General features: G+C 42.6%; 1 protein-coding gene across 8 annotated transcripts in view; it reads right to left on the minus strand.

Annotated features, from left to right (window-relative positions):
• Positions 1–20,724, minus strand: part of ZNF827 (zinc finger protein 827) — a 183,544-nt gene extending 162,820 nt beyond the window's left edge. For 7 of the 8 annotated variants that reach the window (XM_017534708.2, XM_037740573.1, XM_037740582.1 and 4 more), the window contains exon 1: positions 20,140–20,724. In XM_017534708.2, the coding sequence (XP_017390197.1) occupies positions 20,140–20,182 (43 nt within the window). In that variant the 5' untranslated portion in view covers positions 20,183–20,724. The remainder of the gene's footprint in view (positions 1–20,139) is intronic. The other variant, XM_017534725.2, reaches the window with a different exon arrangement.
• Between the last annotated feature and the right edge of the window lie 5,109 nt (positions 20,725–25,833).

The following is a 25,833-nucleotide window of genomic DNA, read 5'->3' on the forward strand; positions in this document are numbered from 1 at the left end:
GGGTTTCACCATGTTGACCAGGATGGTCTCGATCTCTTGACTTCGTGATCCACCCGCCTCAGCCTCCCAAAGTGCTGGGATTACAGGCTTGAGCCACCGCGCCCGGCCCATCATCATCTTTTAAATCTGGCCACTTGTGTGAGTCATCGAGCACCTCTGTGCCTCAGTATCTTCATCTATAAAATGGGGGGTTAGGATGGATCAGTGGTTTCCAAACCATGCACCGAGGAAGCATGGGGCTGTCAGACAGGGCTGGGCGCTATGGACACACCCCCAGCTCTCGCCCCAGCACATGCCAGCCAGCACAGCCCCTGTTTTGGCTTTGATCTCTTCTACATAGTGGAGCTCTCCATAAAGACAAGGAAGGGTTCCATCAATTTTGTTTTGTTTTGTTTTGTTTTGAAAGCCACTGTTTTAGAAGACCTCAGGGATCCTCCCCCTGCAAATCCTCTATGAATCCACTTTAGATCACAATCATTATCCAATCATCTTATTGGGGACTAAACGTCAGGTAAATAAAAATGATTGAAAATCCTATCTTGAGCCAGGCACAGTGGCTCACACCTATAATCCCAGCACTCTGGGAGGCTGAAGTGGAGTATCACTTGAGGTCACCCTGGGCAACATACCAAGACTCCCATCTCTACAAAAAGCTTAAAAATTACCCAGGCCTAGTGGAGTGTGTCTCTAGTCCCAGCTACTTGGGAGACTAAAATGAGAGGATCACTTGAGACCAATAAGTGGAGGCTGCAGTTAGCTGTGACCGCACCACTGCACTCCAGCCTGGATGACAAGAAGTAAGACCCTGTATCAAAAACAAAAATAAAAATAAAAGTATATTCCCATATTGGGTATTTAAAAGAGGAGAAGCAAAAACAAGAAAGATCTTATTCTAAGGGACCACCTGTACTTGTACAGATTTGTGGAAGTTCACTGGATAGCCAAATCAAGAGCATTCCCAAGTCCACACATACCCATGAAAGGGAGAACTCATTCCTGCATCTCTCTGCTTAGAGCACTGGGAAGAGCAGAATGCTTTAGCAAAGGAAGGACCAGTGAGCTGAGACTCAGAGACCTGGTTCCACTTTGAATTTGGAATTTACCAGCTATGTAACTTCTGATATTTATCTAACAAAAATTGAAGAGCCTACTATATACCAACACTTAGACATGGTATTAGGAATACAGTGATGAACCAGAACGATGAGGAATGCTCTATCTCCCATCACTCAAATCCATCATCCATAAAGAAGGGTAACAATACTGCTCTCTCTCCCATACATGGCAGTCCTGCAGAGATGGCCAAGTACACGTAAACTCCAAAGCATGGATAACATTAAACCAGAAACTTGTAGAGTCTCCTACTTTTCAGTAAATAAAATATATTCAACTTCAAGCATTCACTAATATTGATGAAATAAGGCCACAGTAAGTTTTGTAAAACAAAAAATCTATTTATATAGCATGAAACAGCATGGCAAAACAGAAAGGGCATACGCTTTGAAACCAGACACTCCCACTCGAATCCTACCCTGCTATGCACTAGGCCCACCTGAAGTCTACAAATACCTTCTCCTGTTTAGAGTATAAGATACTAATATCTGCAATTGTACAGGGTTGTTGTAAAGGTAAATTAGCATTACATAAGTAAAGCACCTGGCAAAGAGTTGGCATTTAGTGAATAATAGCTTTCCCTTTCCCTTTCTCCCAGGCACCTAGAAATCTCAGATGAGAAAACCTGTTTTAAAGAGTAGGGCTTACCTCAGAACTGTTGATACTGTAACCCAGCTCTATATCATAATCACCCCAACCAAAGACAGGAAACTTCTGGTTGTTATGACCATGGAATCCAGATGCAGAATATGCCCAGTCATCAGGAAAATCTGACAGTCTTGGCACAGTTTGAGGACAGAAAGAGAGCAACAGCCAATAGCTGAGGGGAGACTCTACAGTCTGGAATGTGCCACAGACTTCCAACCACAAAAGTTCTCTCTTGCACTTAGACGGTGGTATCCCCTGCAGCATAGGCCACGCCCTCTGCTCTTCTGGGCAGGTCTCCTCGGGAAGGGAGGAGAAGCACGTGACTCCCTCCAGGCATCTCCAGGCTACATTCACGTGAATGTCCAGGGCACTATTCATCGCCTCCTACCCAGCCTGGATGTACAATTTAGGTAAATCGTTTTCTCATTTTTGAAGGAGGAAGACAGCAGAAGACAGACTCCAAAGTCTTTTCCACCTCTAAAACCCTTTGATTCTGTGACCCAGGTTTAACTTCTTTGTTTATTCCTTCAGCAGTGTTTATGAAACACCTCCTATGGGATCCCCCTTCTTAACTTCATTCATTTGTTCATTCAACAATATTAATAGAACATCTCCTATTTCGTGGCTTCTGTGACCAGTTCTTTACTTCTCCCTTCATTCATTTATTCAGCAATATTTATTGATCACCTACTATAATCAGTTACTGTTATATGCAAGAATGTATAAAAATGAGTAAGAAATAGTCCATGCTCTTTAAAAGCTCACAGTCAATAAGAACATCAACAAGTAAGCAAGTATAACATGCCTAGGAGGTTATGATGACAGAGCTACAGGAATCAGGGAAGGGGATGCCTGATTCTGCCCAGGAGGTGAGATGATGGAGGAGGGGAAGCAGCAAAGGCTTCTCAGAGAACTGAGTGTTGGAGGCTAAGTAGGAGGTTATCAGGCACGTAGATGAGTTGAAGTTATTTCAGAAACAGGGAAAAGAATATGCTAAGGAAAGGAGTTATTAGTATGGTTTGCAGAACAGATAGTTCGGTATGAATAAAACAAGTACACAAGATGGCAGAGGAAAGGGGCTCAGATGACGAAGCATCTTCTAGACTTTGCTTTTTGGCAAAGTCTAGAAGTCCAAACTTTATCCTTTTAGAAAATGCCTAAAGGATCTTAAATAGGATTATCTGGATTACATGAGTGTTTTAGAAAGTCTGCCATGGTGGCAGTGTGAAGACTGGATTATAGAGGCAGGGATGGGGGAAGGGAGAGGTGAGTCTCAGGCAAAAAAAAAAAAAAAAAAGAGGTCGGTTGGCAGGTTGGCAACCATTTCAATTATATCTGAGAAAAAATAAGAGTGTAAACCAAAACAGTGGCAGGGAGTGGGCATGCTTTATTCTACAGATATTTGGAAGGTAGAATCAACAAAGGCTGGGTGGGGAAGAAACTCAATAGAGGGAGGAAAAGGAGAGGGTGGCATTTGAATTCCACTCAGGTTTCTGTCTCAGATGAGTGGGTTCATGGATGATGAGGACAGCAACCCAGAAAAAGGAGACATGAAGACCAGAAATACTCCTAGTTCCTCAGGACTGTAAATGTTAGTCATCTCTTCTTTGCTACCATGCAGTCTCCAAGATAAATCATGCTAGACCGAGGCACTCACTGGAGTTCTCCTCCAACGGGGTTCCAGGAAATCATAGGGGTACCAGGATAAACATGGAGCATCTCCACAGACCAGCACTGCTGCATACATATTTACAAGAAACAATATTAGTTTCTTGTAATTTGATGAGTTACTGAAAACATTACTTTTAGTCTAAATCAACAGACATATACCGTATAATGCATATTTTAAGATAATTCAAAGGTACATCAAAGAAATCTCATAGAAGCTCTGAGAACCCTTGTGAGTTTAGGATTTCCCCATCTTCAGGATTCTTTGCCTTTTGGGGGTCTTGGGTGAAAATATTCCAAGGCTACATTATAGCATTACATAGTAAAGCAGAAGAAGCACATGAACCAAGACACGGCATTTCCATTACTGTGTAGATACCTTAGAGTAGTGGTTCTCAAAGTGTGGTGCATGGACCCCTATGTGTCTCTGAGACCCTTCCAGGGATCCTCAAGATCAAAACTGTTTTTATAATAATACTAAGCTATCATTTGCCCTTGCCACTCCATTGACATCTATAATGATGATACGAAAGTAACGACGGGTAAAACTATTGAGACCTTAGTTCGAATCACGGCAATAGCAATAAATCATACTACTAATCATTGCATTCTTCACTGCTGCACATATTTTAAAAACTAATACACAAACATAAAAGCAAAACAAGGAGAAAAGCCCTGCCAGTTTCATTTAGCAATGTCTTTGATGAAGCAGTGAACATTATTTTCATTGAAGACTGACCCTTGAGTAAACATCTTTTTAATAATACATGTAACAAAATACATGTATAAAACACTTCTGCCATCACTGAAGCATGGTGGCTGTCTCAAGAAAAAGGACACGTGTGACTGAGTTAGGAGCTGAACTAGACACTTTTTTCAATGAACATTATTATTATTATTATTATTATTTTTGAGACAGAGTCTTACTCTGTCGCCAGGCTGGAGTGCAGTGACGCAATCTCAGCTCACTGCAACCTCTGCCTCCTGGGTTGTAGCGATTCTTCCGCCTCAGCCTCCCGAGTAGCTGGGACCATAGGCACGTGCCACCACACCCAGCTAATTTTTGTATTTTTAGTAGAGACGGGGTTTCACCATGTTGGCCAGGATGGTCTCGATCTCTTGACCTCGTGATCTGCCCACCTTAGCCTCTCAAAGTGCTAGGATTACAGGTGTGAGCCACCGCACCTGGCCTGAACATTACTTTTAGTTGAAAGAATAACTGACTATGGTCATTCAAGTGTGGGTATTTGGCAGACTCTTCATTGGAAATGAATAAAAGTAAGACTGATAATTGAAGGAAAAACTGACAGTATTTGTTGCCAATGATAAAATTCAAGCTTTCAAGTAAGAATTAAAATTTTGGAAAACATGTATATTACACTGTGAATTTGACAGCTTCTCAATACAGCCCTTAAAGACTTTTCAGATAACATCAGTGTTGACATTAATAAATTTTTTTATATTGTATAACAAAATGTGTCAACATTTGGTAGATCTACGTAACTCAGTGAACCAATATTTTCCAAATGTCCAACGCAAGATGTTCTACGCACATTGATCCATTCAAAGCACAAGAAAGACCGGTAGATTTTAATGCAACAAAATATGAAAAGTTTATTGAAATGTTTTGATTCATCATTGCAACTAACCTTTTTAAGAAGCTACCTCTTTTTGAGTCTTGGTGTATTATCAATGAATATTCACAATTATCTGAAAAGACTATTACGTATTGATGTGAAGTCAGATTTTCTTCAGATATGCCATCCAAAACATGTCAAAAGATTGAATGCAGGCCAGGCTCAGTGGCTCATGCCTGTAATTCCAGCACTTTGGGAGGCCAAGGCAGACAGATCACCTGAGGCCAGGAGATCAAGACCAGCCTGGCCAACATGATGAGAACCCGTCTCCAATAAAAATGTGAAAAAAAAAAAAATTAGCCAGGCTCAGTGGTAGGCACCTGTAATATCAGCTGCTACCTGGGAGGCTGAGGCAGGAGAATCGCTTGAACCCAGGAGGCACAAGTTGCAGTGAGCTGAGATGGCGCCACTGCACTCCAGCCTGGGCAACAGAGGAAGAATCTGTCTCACAAAAAAAAAAAAAGATTGAATGCAGTAGCAGATAGGAGACTCTCGCTATCTTCTGTTAACTCAGGCATTAGAAATTTGCAAAAATATAAAACAATAGTACTCTTCTCACTAAATCTATTTTAGAAAATATATTTTTATTAAAATATGCTTATTTATAATTAACATGTAATGGGTTAGAATCAGTATTTTTAATAACATTTAATTTCTCATTTTTAATTTCTACTATGATGTAGATAAACAGATATGATGCATGTACACAAAAGGTTTTTGGAGTTTAGGAGTCCTGGTAAAAGGGACCTAAAACCAAAATGTTTGATAACCAGTGTCTTAGAGAAATTCACATTCAGGCTAAGCTGATATGTACATGCGTGTTCACAGCAGCACTGCTCAGAACAGCAAAAAGAAGTGGAAGCAAAAGCAAACACCCATTGTGGTATGTTTCTGCAGTAAAATACTGGAGAGACGTGAAAATGAATGTGCCAGAGCTACATGCATCAACATGGAGAAATCCTGGAAAAGTAAACACCAAGGTGCAGAACACACAAACACACTGTACACTAACACTGTTACACATCTCAAAGACAAGCGAAACTAAGCAATACAGCAAAGTCCACAGAAAAAACAAAGAAAACAATAAACAGAGCATTTAGGGTAATGGGAACTCTTAGGAGACAGGGAGCAGGAGAAGAATACACGAACAGGTTTGATAGCATTAAAACTAGTTAAGCTGGGTGGTAGGTTTACAGATGTTTGTTTTGTCATTATGTTTTTCATTACACATGTCTGGATGTTAGATATACAATTTTTTGTTAAGAGCACATACTCTATGATCCTCTAAGGGAGACACAGCATTAAAACTCTCCTTGCTGATTGTTGAGGAACCAAAGAGGTAAGGGAAAAGTAAGAGGGGATGGCAAATGCTGGCAGAGTGTCTGCAGCACTGGCCCTGAGAAGCCGGTTTGAGGCGGAGCTCACCCCACAGCCCCTTCAGGGGTCGCATCCAGTGCCATCCGCCTGAGTTTGGGTTTTCAACAACCCTCCCTACTTGAAAAAGCCACTTCGTCATTTAGGCCATCGCCCTCCATCTCCATTTTTATCACCGTGGCAGAAACTACCACACTTCACAGTTGATTTTTGAGATGTAATCAAACCACTGAATTTAGCAATCATAATCTCTTATCTGGGCCAGCTCCTTCCATATATTTCCTGCTTCTTATCTTTATATCACCAATATGGCCCCTCTGTTTCAATGAACTCCCTTATCTTAGGGTCTCTCACATAAATGAACTTTTGGTTTATTTTGCCCTCTTTTGGTTAATGTATTAGTCTGTTATCACATTGCTAATAAAGATGAGACTGGATAACTTATAAAGGAAAGAGGTTTAATTGACTCACAGTTCCACATGGCTAGGGAGGCCTCACAATCACAGTGGAAGGCAAAGGAGGAGCAAAGTCACATCTTACACAGCAGCAGGTAAGACAGTGTGTGCAGGGGAACTCTCCTTTATAAAACCATCAGATCTCATGAGATTTATTCACTATCATGAGAACAGCATGGGAAAGACCTGCCCCCATGATTCAATTACCTCCCACCAAGTCACTCTCATGACATGTGGGAATTATGCGAGCTACAATTCAAGATGAGAGTTGGGTGGGGACATAGCAAAACCATATCAGCTAATGACATTTCTTCTTGGAGTGTTCTCTCCTCTCTGCTCAGGATCTAAGTCCACTGCTTCCTTCCATTGCTTCCTTCAGGACACTTTATATGTCATTCCTTTGTGAGAATCTTTTACCCATCACACTTGCTCTGTGTTTCCTCAAACATTTACACATCTAACAGATAGTGTATCATCTTTCACTTGTTAGCATATTGATTTGTACTTATCCTCTGTGATTATTTTGTGTCAACATTTGTAAGAACTGTCAGCAGAAGTTGCATCCTACAGAACTTCTGTGAACAAGGGAAATGCTCAAAAGTTTTCCTTAATGAATGAGCACCACGTGGGAGTTATAATTCTCAGCCAGTCAAATCATCACTGCTCCAACATGATACCATGCGTGTCACCACACACCTTTACTCCCAAAAGGCCCTCAATTCAGTATAGTGAAAGATGTGTTCCCCTGCTGTGGGAACAGATTTCAAACTTTAAATAGAAACTAAGCAAAGCAGCACTTTATAGAATCGTTTCCTGAAATATTAAATAATTTTAGAGTTCAACACTTCTCATCCCACCCCGCATTACTTGAAGTCCTTAGAAAATCACCCCCAACGGGTGGTTGAACCAGCTTCTTCATAAACACAATATCTGCTGTTTCACTTTTGGATAGTTTTATTTTTATTACGTCTTTTCGAGACTAAGTCTCGCTCTGTCACCCAAGCTGGAGTGCAATGACGCAATCTCAGCTCACTGCAACCTCCACCTCCCAGGTTCAAGCAGCCTGCCTCAGCCTCCCGCGTAGCTAGGACTACAGGTGCACGCCACCACATCCAGTTAATTTTCGTATTTTTAAAATAGAGACGGGATTTCACCATGTTGGCCAGGCTGGTCTTGAACTCCTGGCATCAGGTGATTCACCCGCCTCGGCCTTGGCCTCCCAAAGTGCTGGGATTACAGGCTTGAGCCACTGCACCCAGCAGGATAGTTTTACTTATTCAACAAATCTTGTTGAATCAAATGTATCTTCCTTCTAACTTCTACACTATTGGTCTTACTCTCTGTTTTCTGACCAGCACTTTCATAAGTTAATGAAAATACTTTTCAAGCTGAATTTTAATTATTTGTCTCCATCTCTTTCTCTGCTCATTTGTCTCTGAGCTCCTTGAGAGCAGGAACCATGCTCTACTCAGCTCCACAAATTCCCAATCCCTGGCACACATGTGCTCAGTTGGTGCTAGTGAAATAAATGAATGAATGAGCAAAGGAAGTATCAGTTATCACACACCAGCTGAGAATTTAGGATGAATAACAATTTACTCCCTTTCTCACTTGACAGAACTTCACATATTTGAATGTAGCCACCATGCATAATTTTTACACCCCCACTCTTAAATGAAGTATTCCCAGTTGCCTCAACAACTAATTTTTCATATGCTGATTTCAAGAATATACAACATTCCAGTTGTCTCCCTTCTTGTAAGTACTTTATCAATTTTCCTCTTTAAATCTGTTTAATCAATCTGGGATTCAATACTATAGATGGGTCGAATTAGTTTCCAAGAGCGATGTTGCCACCCTTGTTCTGAATTCCACACTTAAATTCTTTCAGCCAGCTCTGCTGAAATGTATCCATTTTTCAAAGAAAGGCTGAGTTTTAAATATTAATTGTTGATTAACAGTGGTTATCTCTGGGGGCGGAAGTTGGGATGAGGGAACTTTCATACTTAAACATTATTGCATGGGTTTAATTATTTATACTAAGCATGTACTACTTTTGTCATTAAAAGCCAACATCGATTTTTAAAAATAAATTAGTAAAGAGTTAATATTTGTGATTTCTATGGTTCCAGCCTGATGGAGTATGTCCAAGTCATATTTAAGCTTCTCGTACTTTTTCTCTTCTTCTACATGTATGTTTTCACCTATTAACAAGTATTTGAGTAGCCATTTGTGCACAACACTTCTCTCTAACTACGATCTAGTAGCCAACCCAAACCCTACTTCTAGATTGTGAAATTTCCCTCTTTCTATAAATGTCACAAAGCAGCTCACTGTAATTTGATTTCTAACTTTTTAAGGTCAGATTAAAACCCAACAAGTTATTATTTGAAGTTTGCTTTCCCCTAGAAGGGAGAAATCATAGCGCACATTTCAGTAACGTTTGCTGGAGCGTAGGGTCTCCCACACTTTGTTTCCTCCCAAATACAGCTGTGTTTCATGCTCTAGAGAGGACTGTTGGGTTAACAAGTAGGGCCAAACAAGTGCAGATTAGAAAACACCGCCTAATTCTAGGCCATTACGCAAGGCAGTACTCTCCATATGGAGTACATAATTCAGGACTCAGATAGTGTCACTGCATGTGACTCCATTCTACTACCCTCTGCTTAGTCTAATATCAAAAACTCAGATCTTGAGTCTTTGAGGAGGGAAGTACCATTGACAGCAGAAGTTTTCATGAATCACTAGGCCATCACGTTCCATCAGCACCTAAGGGGTTGTCCTCCTGTAGTGGAGGGTCTCTGAGCAGTTTATAGTGGCCAAAACCATCTCCTTCAGGTTGTGAGATCCCATGTAGATTTCACAGACCTACGGCTGCACTGAGTCTCAAGAGACCATCAAATGGTCCAGCCCTTGGTAGTGCTGACACTGGTGACTACATGCTAGCTTCTTCCTATCTCTGGGTCTGTGTCCACTTCTGTCCAATCCGTGGGAGAAGCAGCCCTTCTCTGCCTGCCTCACAGACAGATGATATCAGTGAAAGTACTTCATGAAGAATAAAGCATAATATAAATAGAAGGTTTGGGTAATGTACTGGGTTTTCCATTTTACATGATGGAGCTACTTAAGCACAGAGATGGTAAGTGACTTGCCCAAGGTCACACAGCCAGTGGGAAACCTTGGTGCTGGGAGAGTTTGAAGGAGAAGACAGGAGTCTGTGTCTCCTGTCCACTGTAGGTTCCTTCCGTGAGTCTCTCTGGTATCCAACCTCAAAGAGTTGCAGTCAATTACTGAAGTCCACAAGCTGGTGTAGGGTTTTAAGAGTGTAACAAATTACTGTCAATAAGCTGACCAGGCTCAGCATTGCATGTCTTTATTTTTGGCTGAAATGGTAACATCCCAGAGTGGGAGTTCCGGTTAGTTCAGGGGTCCTCAACTCAGGATTAAGCAAATTAATCACATCACCCAGAGAGTTTATAAAAAATGTTCATGCTCAAGCTCCACTCTGGGTCAATTCAATTTAAATCTCCAGGAGTTCGGATTTTTAAAAAATCTCCCAGATGATTCAACTATGTAGCCAGGGTTAAGAGCCACTGGGTTGGCTGATGGTGATCAGAAACTGATGGGCAGCAAGAGTTGTCCTTGACTGATTACATAATTCAGTTCAAAGAATCCTCAGTTGAAGTGAATTCACACCTCAGCTGTGTTAATATGGCCAGCATTTACTGTGCACATACTCTATGCCAGACACCAATCAAAAGTCTCTACATGTACAAGCCGACCTAGTCTCAGAGAACCTACAATGGCCTCCCACTTAACAAATGAGAAAAACAGGCAGATAACGGCAGTAACTTGCTAGTGTCACGGCTACAATGTGGTGCTGCCAGGATCTTAATCCCTATATGGCTTCTTGATACTGCAGTCAAATGTGCTATACAACACCTGAAACACAGTGATGAATGGAAAGATCAAAGAATGCTGGGGCATGCAGAACAGTTTCTAATCCAAATGCCTACAGGGACCAGGAGGTACGACACCTGAGGGAGGCAGGCAGGTGTATATGCATATGGGGACATGGCGGCCGAGTGGCAGGAACTGTGGCAGACTGACGAGCACATGCCTAGGGAATGGAGACAGCCGCCACCGACTACAGCAGATTGCTGCCATGTGGGGAGGTGGGCCCAGTGCGAGTGGCTCTTCCAAGTTTTCAAAGGAAGCTGGAAATTTGGATTTTTATATGAAACCTCCGATTTCCAAAATGTTGTCTCAAGTTTTTAAACAGTATCTGTGTGGGGCAAAACACATTACTATGGCACCAGCTTGTAACCTACGATATGATCTCTCTCTCTCCCGCTACGCACACACCCCCATCCTTCATTTCAGATTCATTTAGTGTATTCTCTTGAATTGGTTCTCTGTGATTAGAAACAGCAGACCCTGCCTTTCCTTTTTTCTGTGTAAATGAACTATTACCTATGTAACACATGGAACACCTAATACAAATCTCCTCTGTGTTATTCTAATCGGTGGGCTCCCTGTTGAACAGAAGAATAAATAAATATTTATGGAATACATATTGTCTAATTTGGGTCTCACTCTAAGTGTCCAAAGGAGGATTTAGTATCCTCACTTTACGTAAAACCTGGGTATAATGCATATGATTATTACACCGCTTAGATATAATTCAGGTCAAATCATATAAATAAAGAAACTCATTCCTATAGTAAAAGCCCTGTATAATATTGTTGGCCTATGAAACAAGTATTAGTCAAGCCCTACAATAATAGCCTTGTAAATGAATTTTACCATATCATATTATTATTACTCACCACTCTAATGAGATATATTGAGAAAAAAACCCATAGAAACCACCAAAAAGTTCCAGGTCAGAAATACCTGTAATCTTTTCACAATTTAAACAAACTAAAACACATTTCACATACTTAAGTAATATTTACTGAGTTCTTTCTATGCAGCAGGCACTAATTAGGCATGATTTTGTGTATATGTATAATATTTACATTTGTATATGTATTCAATTAATCCTTCTAATAGCTCTGTGATACAGAAACTATTATCACTATTCAATGATGAGGAAAGTGGAGAGCAGGGAAGATAAGTAATTTGCCCAAGGTCACACAGCCAGTCCATGGCAAAGCTGGGATCTGAACAGCCTGGCCCCGGAGTTAGTACATTTGACTGCTGCCCTACGAACTTCGAAAGCATATGAGTCCTGTTTCTACTTTAGTTGTACCATACACAGCAGACAAAGTTAAAAGAGGGCACAGTCACAGATGATACTTTCTCCCTCTCATTACAAAACAACAACAAAAGCTTTTTAAAATACAGTGCCAGACCACCTAAGATACTAGCACTATGTAACCTTAGAAATATCTATCACCCTCCACAAGCACAGTAGCTTGTTTCAAAAGCTCAGATAAGCAGAGTGCTACTGATCAATCATGTAAAAGACCATTTTCTCCTGGCCTTCTTCAGTCTCCTTTGAAGGCCAGCTTCTTCAGCACACTCAAAACAATTCATCCTGAGATCCACATCTCTCTCTCTCTCACCTCTTTTCTTTTATCCTTCACATCACAATTCTAATGGGATCGACCCATGTAGAAATGACCAAAGAGAAAGAGATAGAGAGAAAGGTTATTTTAGGGTTTGCTTTTTCGGTCCCCAGTCTCGAAGAAGGTCCATTCATTTCTTCCTTGTTGGTGGAGAAAACTTGGTTGAATTAGGATTTTCTTAAAAGCAGAAGCCAAGTGTATCTAAACCCTGGTCGCTTAAGAGCTCCAGAGACAGAACTTCAGAGGTAAAGGCTGTTTTTTAGTAAGGGAATGGACAGTTGGAAACAATATCCTTTTTAGGCACACTGAATCTGCTGCATTTAATATAACCCCAGGTCAGACTGTGAAAGCAGAGTTGCTAAAGGCCACATTCTGACTTCAGATCGTGGGCGAGTATCACTGTGCATTTTATAAAATTAGCTACAGTGTAGCCTGTGTGTGTGTGTGTGTGTGTGTGTGTGTGTGTGTGTGTGTGTGTACAGGGAAGCTAACTTTAATAAAATAAACAGCAACATGTACCCATACCATTTAAGATTAGTATCAAGCCAAAGTCTGATTTTAATTTATGAAACTACTTTGTAACTACAAGGATTATATCCCAAGGTGGGTCCCTAGGGAATGACAGGAGTCATCTGAGAGGCCCTGCCTCAGCACCTAGTCATACACTATTCTCCAATATCATAAAACATAACTTACAGAGAGAGGACAGAAATACAAAATTTGCTACCAAATAGGAGAAAGCAGCCAGAAACTTCAGCCCATCAAGTACTCTTGGCTATTTCTAAGGTCTCTGCTTCACACATTATTCTCTTATAAAATATGACAGAAGACATTTCAGCTACCGTGAACTGTAAAGTGTTTTGTACACTTAGCCCTAGATGGAATGAATTACTGAGCTATACCTAGCAAAGCAGGAGACAGAAAAGAGTACATCAGAAACAGGCACCATCATTTACAATCTATACGTCTAAAATGTGGTTCTAAGAGTACATTAACTAAGCCAATATAGTAATGAAATCTGCTGAAGAAAAGCTCACATCCTACCATAACTAGGCCTGGTCTGGATTTTTTTTCCAATAAGAGAAAGCTCAACATCTATGCCTTCACCACAAAGCTCACGGTCTTGTAAAACCTTATGCTGGAAATCCTTAATGCCCCCAAAAGTCCTATTCTGTAGGTCATACACTCATTATCTTGTTCTGCGATCAGTCTGATTAAATTATACAAAATTACAAATACATCACTCAGAATGGAGAGATTAGCTCCAGCCTATTCTGTTTTTCCTTCTCCTGTCCTAATACTCCAGTGGATATTTAAAAATGAAGAATGGAGGACGACACAGCAACCTCAAATGGGGACAAATATATTAACCTAATCTTGGAAATACGCCGCCTTCAGTTTTCACAGATGACACTGCTGACCAGTCACAGAAACGAGCGTAGCAATGTGGGCTCCACCATATTTCCCTCCCTCACACCTTGTGCTGTGGTCTGAATGTTGGTGCCCCCCCAGATTCATGTTGAAAGTTAATCCCCAATGTGGCAGTATTAGAGATGGGGCCTTTGGGAGGTAACTTGATCGTGAGGGTGGCGCCCTCAAGAATAGGATTAGCGTGTTTATGAAAGTGGCCCCAGGGAGCTTGTGTGCCCCTTCCACTATATAAAGACACAGCAAAAAGGTACCATCATTGAAGCAGAGACAGAGCCCTAATCAAACACTCAATCTGCTGGTGCCTTGATCTTGGACTTCCCAACTTCCAGAACTGTAGGCAGTACATTTCTATTGTTTATAAAATATCCAGTTTAAGATATTTTGTTATAGCAGCCCAAACAGTCTAAGACACCTTGTCATCTTTAAGTCAAAGATAACAATTTGCAGATAAGTGACCAGGGTTAATGATAGTGGATGAGAGTTTTTCCTCTTTTCTGAAACTAACTTGTCCAGACAGGATCCGAACCCAATCTACTGAGATTACTTAAGTAAACTAGTTTACCAACACAGCCAGGCACCATACATTTCCAATCCGGCCTTTTCTACAAGAACATGTTGACATGAATAGAACTCCTTGTATTTTAAAGCAACTTCTGACCTCAGGAGAAGCCTGTGTCATCACTCCACGAACACACACTCTCCCTTGGGTGTCCTCATGGTCTTTGTCCATCTGATTTTACAAGCCTCACAAGACAGAGATTTTCTACATCTCCCTTGGAACTCTCCTAATAGATGCCATTCAACGACTCTAAAATCTCTAATGCACAGCAAGCTCTAACACTGGCCGAAAGCTGTCCAATTTATACTTCTCCAGCATGATTTATTAACACTTTGTGCAGTGAGACTTGTCAACTCACACAAGCTGTGTCATCCCCAGAGTGAGACGGCAGCATGCAGGTAGATTAAAAATCAATTTTTTTATTAGAAACTATTTTGAAGCATAAGAAGAAATGTGACTTTGAGCTCTCTTTCCTATTTTAGCAGGAAAGCTCAGTGATACCCTACTTACTGTATTAGGAATACAGAGATGTTCTTTTCAGAGAACAGATAGGCATGATTATCCAGCATCCACCTAGACTGCTTCTGGGTACTTTGGAATCATTAGCTCTGGCTGACAGCATCAGTGAAATATTTTGCTGCTTCAAACTCAAATTTTTTCCCACGTGGTCCCTGCCACAGTTAGTCAGGAGGTACTGCCCGGTCACTGCAAAAATTAATAAGGATAAATAGGGAAAAAGAATTAAATCTTTCACCCTTTCTCTTTCATTAGACATAAAAAGACTTGTAAAATGATAAAAATAAGGAATCCTGTTGCTTTTCAGTCACTTTGCTTCCCAATTTTACTAGAAAGCAAGAGAGAATTTTAAAAAGTTTTAAAACACAATAACCTGATCTGGTCTTGATCCACAACTGAGTAAACAATGAAAATACTGGAATCATAAAACAACTGCTTTATTAACTTTTCCTTTGTGTTCCCACTCGGGAATAGGCACCAGGCAAATTTCCAATGTTAAATATAATAGGATCCAAACTCATACACGTTTATGTGTAAGTTGAAGCTAATGAGGAAATAGTGCTGATCACCAATGGTAAAAAAGATTTACAGATGCAACAAACAGAAGAGAACACCCTTCCTTATCCTTTCCCTCTTCAGTTTGTGATTCCAAATGTAATAATGCTCATAAAGTGCTAGTCCCATGCAAGATAACAGTCACAGCATCAGTTACCCACACAGTTACTCACTCTTCCTCTTTCTTAGGCTGACAAAGTTTTTAAAGTTATCCAGTTCAGGATTCTGCTAAAGACAACCAGGTGCTACAGCTCAAAGCGCCTCTCGGACTTTTTTTTTTTTTAATGTAGTATTGGACCTTGTTAATGGAAAGAACTTTTGTAAAAGAGCCATGAACAACAGCAGAATCATATTTAAATCCCAAAATGATAATTACTGCTCTAGTCCAAAAAATAAAGTCTGCATCTTGTGTAAGAATTTTTAAAACCACACCTCAAAAGTAGTGTAGGTTTAATACCCTTTGCTTAGGGTCACCTGCAAAAGTTAATACAGGACTTCTTTTGATTTGTAGAAAGTAAGATCGCCATTCAACCCCACAATATAGGCCGTCTTTTTCTGCAAATGTATGAGGCCCGTATAACAAAACAAACACAGATACTAACACACACACTTACTTCAGAGGCCCAGGAGGAAATGGCTCTGTAGAATTTTAAATCAGAAACCTAAGGCTTAGGTTAGTAGTGTCAGGTTAAAGGCTAACCCATCTCCAAAGCTAATTCGGTTCTGAACAGTCCCATGGGTGTCTAGCTGAACAGAAGGAGCTAGGAAACCTTAGCAGGCCGGAGCCCAGACTGGGGAATTGCTGGGACTCCGTGCCAGAGGTTGAGGCTCACCCCAGACTTGGTATCAGATAATACCAAGGGCTAGTCTGGATTTCCAGGACTAATCCACTCCAGGGTGGAACTTCCAAGTTCCCCGGTGTCTGTGCTGTGTAGTGGGAGGACTGTGAGCTTTGTAGATCCAGACTGTTTGGCTAGTATTGTACTCAATATCAGAAAAATAGATGCAATACAGAAAGAGTCTATAAGTAGCAATGCTTTATGCTGTAGAATCCTTAGGGGGTTGCAGGCACAGGGAGAGACCTAAGAGGAAGCGGAAAGCACTCCAAATTTTCTATAGATACAGTTTTCACAAGTTCCTTTATTTTTATATTCGAATTTGCCCTTCTTGAATGTGTGTTTACAGGTTCTACAGATTCTTAAAACAATGTATTAACAGTGGTTATCAACCACTTTTATATTTACTCAAAAGGACTCTTTGGCTTCAAAAACAGTTTTCCTCTCTCATTCAAGATCTCCCTTCTCCTCCTCCGTTACACACATCACTTCTTTCTTTTAGAGTCAACTTTTAAATCTGCCCCTAACTTCTTAAAACCCTTATAGGAGGGGAAATTTAACCCCCAGACTTACTATATTTTAAGTTTGATACAAAACAGTACTGAGCGAAAGAGAAATCCTCCTCTCACAGATAAACAGTGTTTAGCATTAAAACTGGGACTCAGAACAGCCATTATATTCTACATTAAATACAAATTAACACTGATTTTTCCCAAAGTCAAATAATTACTACTTCACACCACTTGCAAGTTTCAAGCCTCACTCAGCACTTAGCAAGCCTTGGTGACTGTGACTGAACTGCAAAATACACCATTTGCCCAGAAATTGCAAAGTCCAAACTCAAACTGCTTAAAAAAAAAAAAAAAAAAAAAAAAAAAAAACCTGTGTAAGCCACACTTAGCACAGGCAACACACATCCACAAAAATCCATTCAATGCAAAGGTAAGTGGAAAAGCTTAGAAAATTAAGCCTTCCCTCTCAAAACTGCAGGGATTCTTACGGCATTTCCAAAGGTAATTGCTTCTTACTTCAGTAAAAGTGACTTTATGTGACTGAAAGAGGGAGGTAATTTTTTTTTTAAGTGAGTGATAACAGGATTCAATCAGACCGCAAAGTAGGAGAGCCCACTCGCAAAATATAACTTCATCACCAGGCACCGACGCGCAGGAGAGGCCCACCAAGCACCAGAGCTAAAATGGAGCCTGAATTTCCTCTTAGGCGGAGAGGGTAGTCGCAGGAGGTCAGGGTCAAGGTCACCAGCAGGGCAGGCTGCAGCTGCCCGACTGCGCTACACACCCGAGGAGGGAAGGCGTTCCATCTCCGTCACAGCCGAAACAGATAAATCCCTTCTACTCTCCTACCCTCCCTCTAACCCCGCCAACATTTTTTTTTTTTTAAGCAGGGGGAGAAGAGAAGAAAGGGAAAATGACCAAATAACCTCACCGCCCTGTTTTCGCACACAAGCTCATCAGCTCCCAAAGTTGCCATCTAAGGGCAAGTTCGCAGAGAACACTGAAACCCATTTTGTCCGAGCAGGGCAGACCTCCCCTGACCCCCCGAGGATCCCTGCCTCCTCTCCCTCCCCTCCCCAAGCCCCCGACCGAAGCGGGGCAGCGCGGCGGGCCGGCCATGTGCACGCACACTCTTCCACCAACTGCTGCGAGTTTTCTGTGAATCGCAGCGCGGAGCCTCCCAACTCGCCTTCCCCGACTCCACCGCCTCCTCCTTCCTCGCACAAAATTTCCCTACACACGCAGCCGCCTGCGAGTGATTTTATGTGCATATATATTACATATGTGATATTATCCTCAGAACCTCTAGCGGGCAGGCGAAGAAAGGACTGCACAGGGGCATTTTTTTTTTTAAAGGAAGGGGAAAAAAAGCACAACCCAAGCCCTTTGCGTCGACTCCTGCGTACCGGGAAGGGGAAAGAAAGAGGAATGTTTGCGGAGCGGACTGCTTGCAAGTGCCCTTGCTCGCCACTTCGGCTGCGGCCCGGGTGACACGGAGCCGCGGGGGCGCCCGGCCCGAGCAGCCCACGCCCCCCTCCCTGTCCCCTGGGCAGGCACCGCCGCGGATATTTCGCGAGGGGGAGATCGATCGCGCTGCCTGTCTGCAGCGGAAACGCACACGCTCACACACAACCCGAGCCGGAGACACCATAACCTTAACCCTTCCCCCACCCTCCGTGAACTTCAGGTGACCGACCACGTCGGCCTGACACCCGGGCGGGCGGCCGCTCCGGCTCCACTCCCGCCCCCAGCCCGGGTTTTGCAGGATCGGGCTCCGAGCAGCGCCAAACCGCCGGGAGAGGGGAGTAGCGTGGGGGGAGAAAAGAGAAATTGACCCTCCGTCTCCCCCGACCCCTCCCTCCGGCGCCTCCCGCGTCCCCTCCTCCCCGTCACCCCGCCCCACGCCTTCTCCCCTTCCCCCTCTTCCCTGCATTCAAGGAGCCGGGCGGCCCCGGGGGATATTTTTAGTTGCTTCTTTCTCCTTCACTTTTAGCTTTAGCAGCATCTCGGAACACTCAAAGCGGAGAAAGACTGGGGGGTTGGGGGGAGCTGGAGAGGGAGTGGGGGAAAAGTTAAGAGTCGCGCAAAGAAAAGCCGGAGGGAGGGCAGAGAGGGACCGGGGGCGCGGGTGGAGGAGGGGAAGGGGACCGGGCCGTGCCGGCGGGTGTGTGTCTCCAGTTGGCGTGTGTGGCTGCCGCCGGGGAGGGCTGTGATGCACTTTAGTCCTGGACTCTGCTCAGGCTCGCCAGGGAGGGGGTCTGAGAGCCCGAGTCTCGCCTGGCTCCGTCTGCTCCGACTGACCTCGCATTTTATTGCGGCCAGGAGCCCTGCTCCTCCCTCCCCTCGGCTCTGCAGGGACCTCGCGCGCCGCGAGCCGCCCTGCCTCCTGCCTCCGCCTCGGCGCAGCTCCCGCACCCCACATCCGCCCGCCGCTGCCCGGCCTCGCCCCCCGCCCGGCCGCCCCGCGCCCCGGCGCGCCCCCTCGCTCCGGCGCCGCGGGAGCAGCCGCCCGGCGGCGCGTGTGTACCCGTGTGTTTGTGTGCGGTGTCCCTACACCCTCCCCAGCCGCTCCCGCCTCGCCCGCCCCCGACTCCCCTCCTCCGCCGCCGCCTCCTCCACCTCCGCCTCCTCCTGCTCCAGCCGCCGCCGCCGCTGCCGCCGGCGGCTCCGGGGCCGACCAACCCCGGCGCAACCTTTAGCCAGGGACGGACCTCTCCCTGGATCCCGTACCCGGCGGGCTGCCGCGCGCCCTCGCCCCGACACCCCCAAACGCCATGTCACGGCCCCTAGCCCTCCGCGCGTCCCGACCCCCGCACCCTCGGGCGCTGGAATCCACAAGGAATTTTTTTTTTTAAGATTCCAACCTCTCCCACCTCCCCCCACCAACCCCCCGATAAAAACCCCAGGCATCCACACTACTCCCCTCCTCCCGCCTCTTGCCCCCTCCCCCCAGCAACCCGGGGCGAGGAGGGGGAAGGGGAGGAAAAGGGAAAAAAAAAGCCCGATCTCAAGGAAAAAAAGAGGGGGGGTGAGAGAAAGAAAGAAAAAGAGAGAGAGAATAGAAAGGGCACGGGGCTGATCATCACCAACATGGCTGCCTCAGCATAGACCTAAACGAGGAGTAACCCGGGCTGTGTCTTTGTCAGTTTCACCTCTGTAACCCTAAACTAATGCAGAAAACAACGGAGGAGGCTGCGGAGGGGAAAGAGGAGAGGGAGGGCGAGAAAATGGCACGAGAGGAGGTGGAGAAGGGATGACTTACGTGAGGGAAGGCGCTTGGGCTGCTCCTGCTTCCTCCTGGGCATTTTCCCCCTTTTCTCACATTCTCCTCCTTGGTTAATGTGAGATCAAATAAACCCCCGTGGGGGCAGAGAGGCAGACACTGGCAGGAGCGGGGAGGTAGTTGGGGGGCGGGCGGGCGGACAGGGGGAAACCCCTTCTCTCCGGTGTGTGCAATGGGTTGAAGCTTGTTTCCTGGAGCCAGAAGAGGGGTTTTCTTCTTTTCTTTCCTTTCTTTTTTCCTTTTTTTTTTTTTTTTTAATTTTTGGTCGTGCACCTGGCTTGTCCCCGAGCGTAATATTCTTCAATGGAAACGGATCTAATAGGTGTGAGTGTGTGTGTGTCCTATGCTCGCGTGTGTGATGGGAGGTATAAATAAATGAGTGCCGGTGCGGCGGTGTCTATGGCCGCGCTCTGTGTCTCCAAGCCCCTAACACTAATGTCGGGATCAAAGGGCAGCGGCGGCGGCAGCACAGCTCACAGCTCGCTCTCTTGCTCTCTCTCTCTCTCTTTCTCGCTCTCTCTCCTCTCGCGCTCTCTCTCTCGCTCTCTCTGTCACACACACACACACACACACAGGCACAGACTGAGGGAAAGAGCGAGAGCTACACACACGCACGCACACACACACACGCGCGCGCACACACACACACACACACACACACAGAGCAAAGAGGAAGGTGCCCCAAGGCTCCCAGGGCGGACTCAGCCTCGGATTTACAACCGCTCTGTCTGGAAAGAATGGGGGGTGCGCGTGCGGGGGTGGGATGGAGCTCTTCAAATTTATCCCGCTAGTCGCCAAATCTAGGGGGGAAAAAAGTTTTTCTCACTCTTTAAACAACGATTAGTTCATTATTTTAATGATTTTTAAAAGGAAATAAATTTTTGTCTTAACTTTCGTTTGTTTATTAAGCTACATTTTGTTCTGTATGAAATTCTGCAGGCTTTTGTCCCTAAAAGAATTACTCTCTCGCCCCATCACCTTAAATCTGGAGGTTATCGTCTCCCACACTCTCCAAAAACATTCCAATAAAACTAATCAAAAATAAAAAAATAAAAAGACAACACATGGTGAAATCAATAATTCGGTTGACAGTTGACAGAATAAGTGCCCAGTTTTGGAGTGTCCAGTGAAGTTAAAACTGAAAAATGCTCCTCAATGAACATTACAGCTACTTGACAAAGAGAGGAAAATAAGATTAGGTCACCCCTGATGGTTGCTTTAACTGCTACGTGGTACTCCTAGAGTGCACATAGCAATCTTTACTTCGGAAATTTACTTTTTCCCCTGCTATACACTGCAGGTATATGAAGTTTACCCTGAAGCAATTCCAGTGTGCATTATGAGCCCAATATAGCAGTTTTCATTAACTGATACATACTTTCATTACTTTACAAATCACACATCTTTCTTCAAAGACAGACATAAAGGAGAAAAATAGAAAAGGACGGGTCTCACTCTAGCACAAAAGGTACTTGGTGAAAGAGGACTGTTCTCTTTGTGACTTGCAGTCATTTGGATAAAAGTTCACTCAGAGGTTGTTAATGATTTAAACTCCAAAACCTGCTACTATAATTGAAGTAAAAATGGTCTGAAGAAGAGTTGTTTCATAAAACTCTCTTTGTAAGAGGAAACTTTGAACTTAGCAGAATACATTATATGTCATGAGTCAGATGTAGCTAAAAAAATAAAAAGGTGCATTATTTAACTACATCTTCCCTTTTTAGCTTTTTTAAAACTCTGACTCATCATCTTATTATGTTAAATATTTTCCTACCAATTTTTAAATAGACCTTTTCATCAAAGAAGGTGGAGGCACAGTAAAGATATAGAATATTAAAATGACACTCCATAAGCCTACATGGATAAATCATGCCTCTTTGAGGTTGAATTAATTCTTACAACTTCAGTGGTGTTAAAGAGACTCATGGGGGTTAAATTCTGACCTGCCCCTTTAACAATAATAATAAAGCTTTATATTGCACAGTTTTATAAGTGAAGCTTAAAGAGTCCTGTATCTCCCAAAGATGTCTTTTATTGATAGAGAAATCTTAGGTTCAATACCTCCCTGCCAACTCCCCACAAAAGATCTAGCTTACCAGTAACAAGTAATCCTATTGAAAACAAGGTTTGAAACACCTGTATGAATTCAATCTCAAACCAAAACAGAGAGCAGACAAGTTTAAAATGGAGCATCATCCTTAAACCAGTTCTTCCTCAATGTTGGCTTTAAAAAACTGGTAGTTAAGTTTGTCCTGCATTATAATTTGAAATATAACTATCTTTCCACTCAGGTCAAATCCAATTTGCCATAACTTTGACTATTGTCAGTGGCATTAGACGTGAAATTAATATATTAATGATAAATCAGAGCCCATCCTTTCCAAGTAGACCATTGCCCTGAGTGTGTAGGATCTTTACACCTAAACAGAATGGTCATCACACTTCACTCTGCTTTTTCAGAACCTTTGGCTAAGGTGTTCAGGATTATTACTCTGCATAGACACACCACCACCTTTTCTGAATTGCTGGGACTCTTCATAATGTTTAGTATGCTATAATTGAAAACACACTTTAGGCCTTTCCTCAAAGCAGAGTACATTTCCTACAACCTTTTAAAGGCATGCAGGCAAATGCTGTCAACTTTTAATTATATAGGTGTTCTATCAACAGCCAAAAGCATTTTTAAATTGAATTTATTCATAACTCCACCTCTTTCCGAAAATTATTTGAAGTAGTACACAATAGAAAATGGAAATAAGGACAGAACAATTTCCACATCAATCTCAGGTTGGTATCTCTATGTTACAAAACACTTTTCAAGGTCATTTGCATCTCACCCTCAATTGCTGTATGCTCAGGGAACACAAACTAATTTTAACGTTAGACTAACATAAAACATTAGGAAAATAAATAGTTGGGGGTTACAATAATGGATTTCAAAATCAAACGCATAATTTTGGAAATGTATGCTTTTGGGATATATATACCCATGAACTGTGAGGTTGGATTATTGTTGGTCATATTCATCATATTGGAATATTCTATTTGATTCACCCCACCCATTGGCCAAGCTTTTAAAAGCATATTTTATCTTAATAATTACAGTACTCTCTCCACCCCCATCTCCATTATCTCTCAAATGTGAAATTAAAATAGATTTTCCCAAAAGTGTGCATTCTAAGAAGTTTCATAAACACTCTCACAGGAGTGATATCTATTCAAACTCAAGTATTGCAAAGGGTGGGTAGGCAAAGGGAGCACTTACCCTAGAATAGTGTGTGGTCTGCAGGTACAAAACTACTTACATACTATCCAGGGTCCATGAGGTCAAAACTACTTTCACATTAACACTAAGATATTATTTGTCCTTTTATCTGTGTTGACATTTGCACTGATGATGTAACAGCGATAGTGGGTAAAAATGCCTTAGTACTAATTAAGGCAGAGCATCAAAATGTGTAATAGTCATCCTATTCTTCACCATCATGCACATAGAGGAAGGAAAAAGGGAGGTTTGTTTAAGAATGTCCTTGATAGAGCAGTAAAACTTATTAATTTTATTAAATCTCGATCCTTGAGTACAAGACTTTTAAATATTCTTTGTTGACAAAAAGGTAGGTACTTATAAAGCACTTCTGCTGCATACTGAAATACATCAGTTGTCTGAAGGAAAATCATTTGTAAGATTGTTTGAAATAGCCGGTTTTTAATGGAATGTTATTTTTACTTGAAAGGATGACTGACTGACAAACTCAGAGGGGTATTTCTCAAAAAAAAAAAAAAACAAATGAAGTGAACCTACAATTTCAAGGAAAATAATGCATACTATTTTTTGGCAGTGACAATATTTGCATTCATAAGTAAAAATTAGAAATTTAGATCACTTGTATCCGTAACCATGAATTTAACAGCTTCCTGATACTTACAGGCCTTTTTGATGAGATGGATGGTAATGTTAATAAATGTGACTTTTTGATATTGTCTCAAGATTTTGGAAGATCTGCCAAGCTCAGTGAACCAATATTTTCCAAATGACCAATGCTTGATGTTACCAAATCATACTGTAGTACAAGATCCATTCAAAGCACAAGATGGATCAGTGGGTTTTAATGTGAAAAAATATGAAAAGTTTATTGATACAGTTTCAGATTTTATACTGTAAGTAATTCTAAAGAAACTACCACTCATCAAGCTTTGGTGTAGTATCAAAGAAGAATATCCACAATTATCTAAAAAGGCTATTAATCTACTTCACCCTCCTCCAGCTACATATCTGTATGAAACTGCATTTTTTTCATTTACTACTTTAACCAAAGAAACATATCACGATAGATTAAATGCAGAAGATATGATAACCCAGCTGTGTTCTATTACGCCAGACATTACAAAGATTTTCAGAAATGCAAAATAGTGCTCCTCTCCTTATGAAATGTTTTGTTTTAAAAAAATAGTTATTTTTATAAAAATGTATTAACATATTACATGTATGACTGTTATGTATAAATGAATTAATATTGTTTTAAAATCTAGTTTCAATGAGCAACACAGCCATAATCAATAGACATAACTGATATAAACAAAAGCTCTTTGGGGAGCTCAAAAACTTGTAAAGAGTATTAAGGAATTCTGATTCCAACAAGTTTGAGAACCACTGCCATGAAAGTAAGATGCAGTTAAAAAGAACAATGAACATGTATGGAGGTTTTACCAGAGGTGTTGGAATCCAATTGTGAACATGCTTACCCACTTCATAAAATGAAGCTCACTAAGCCCCTGGAGCTGAGGGTTAGTCTGTGTGCCCAAGCGTAGCTCCTCTGATGAGATCCCGTGTGGGACACAGGAAGTAGAAGATGCTCATCCAGTCTTGTTGAAACAGGTTATCCAGCCACGTAGAGACGCCAGTTACTCTGAACAGAGGGCCCAAGTCTCTCCTAGCCGCAGACCCTCTAGGAAAGTCAAACCAGGGGGGTCCCACTCTTTTCCCAAGGCAAGAACATGTGCCTCAAGAGATAAGACGAGACCCCGGCGGCGATCCGTACCGACGCGGATTTCAGCGGCGGAAACATGGCGGCGGCGGCCGGTCCGACAACGGCGGAAGCTTCCACAGAGGTTGGTCTGTATTAGCGCGTGTGGCCTCGGGCCCTCGTTCCCCAAGGCGTGCCACCTCCCTGTTCTCAGTCGCAGGCTCAAGCCTTGTCTGCCCTCCTTCTTTTTGGTTTGGTTTTGGAACTGACTCCGAGGTTTGGGAGAGCGTTGGTGATGACGGCCAAGTCAGATCACTATAAACAAAATTTCCGCCAGGGAAAATGTTGAAATAGGAGTTGCGGATACATTGGATATACCGGATGAAATACAAGAGGTTAATTTTTGTAACGTGGGGGAAAAGCCCACGTTGCTGGTTACCTGTGTAAATCACTGCATTGTTGCTTTAGTCATTGTCTCTATTTAGCAATAGCAAGACTGGAAGAAGTAAATAGAAAAATGAACATGCAAAAAAAAAAAAAAAAAAAAAAAAAAAAAAAAAAAGTTAAGACGAGACACTCTTTACCCCAAATGTGCTCCAAGTCTGACATTTTAAATAATGAATGCCTGTCCCAAAGCAGAGACATGGGTCTGGTGTCTCTCCTGGCCTGGACTTCACATGTTATAAGTCAGTATCTGGTCACGATGGCC

This window comes from Cebus imitator, unplaced genomic scaffold, assembly GCF_001604975.1.
Source record: "Cebus imitator isolate Cc_AM_T3 unplaced genomic scaffold, Cebus_imitator-1.0 Scaffold4, whole genome shotgun sequence".
Classification (NCBI taxonomy): Eukaryota; Metazoa; Chordata; class Mammalia; order Primates; family Cebidae; genus Cebus; species Cebus imitator.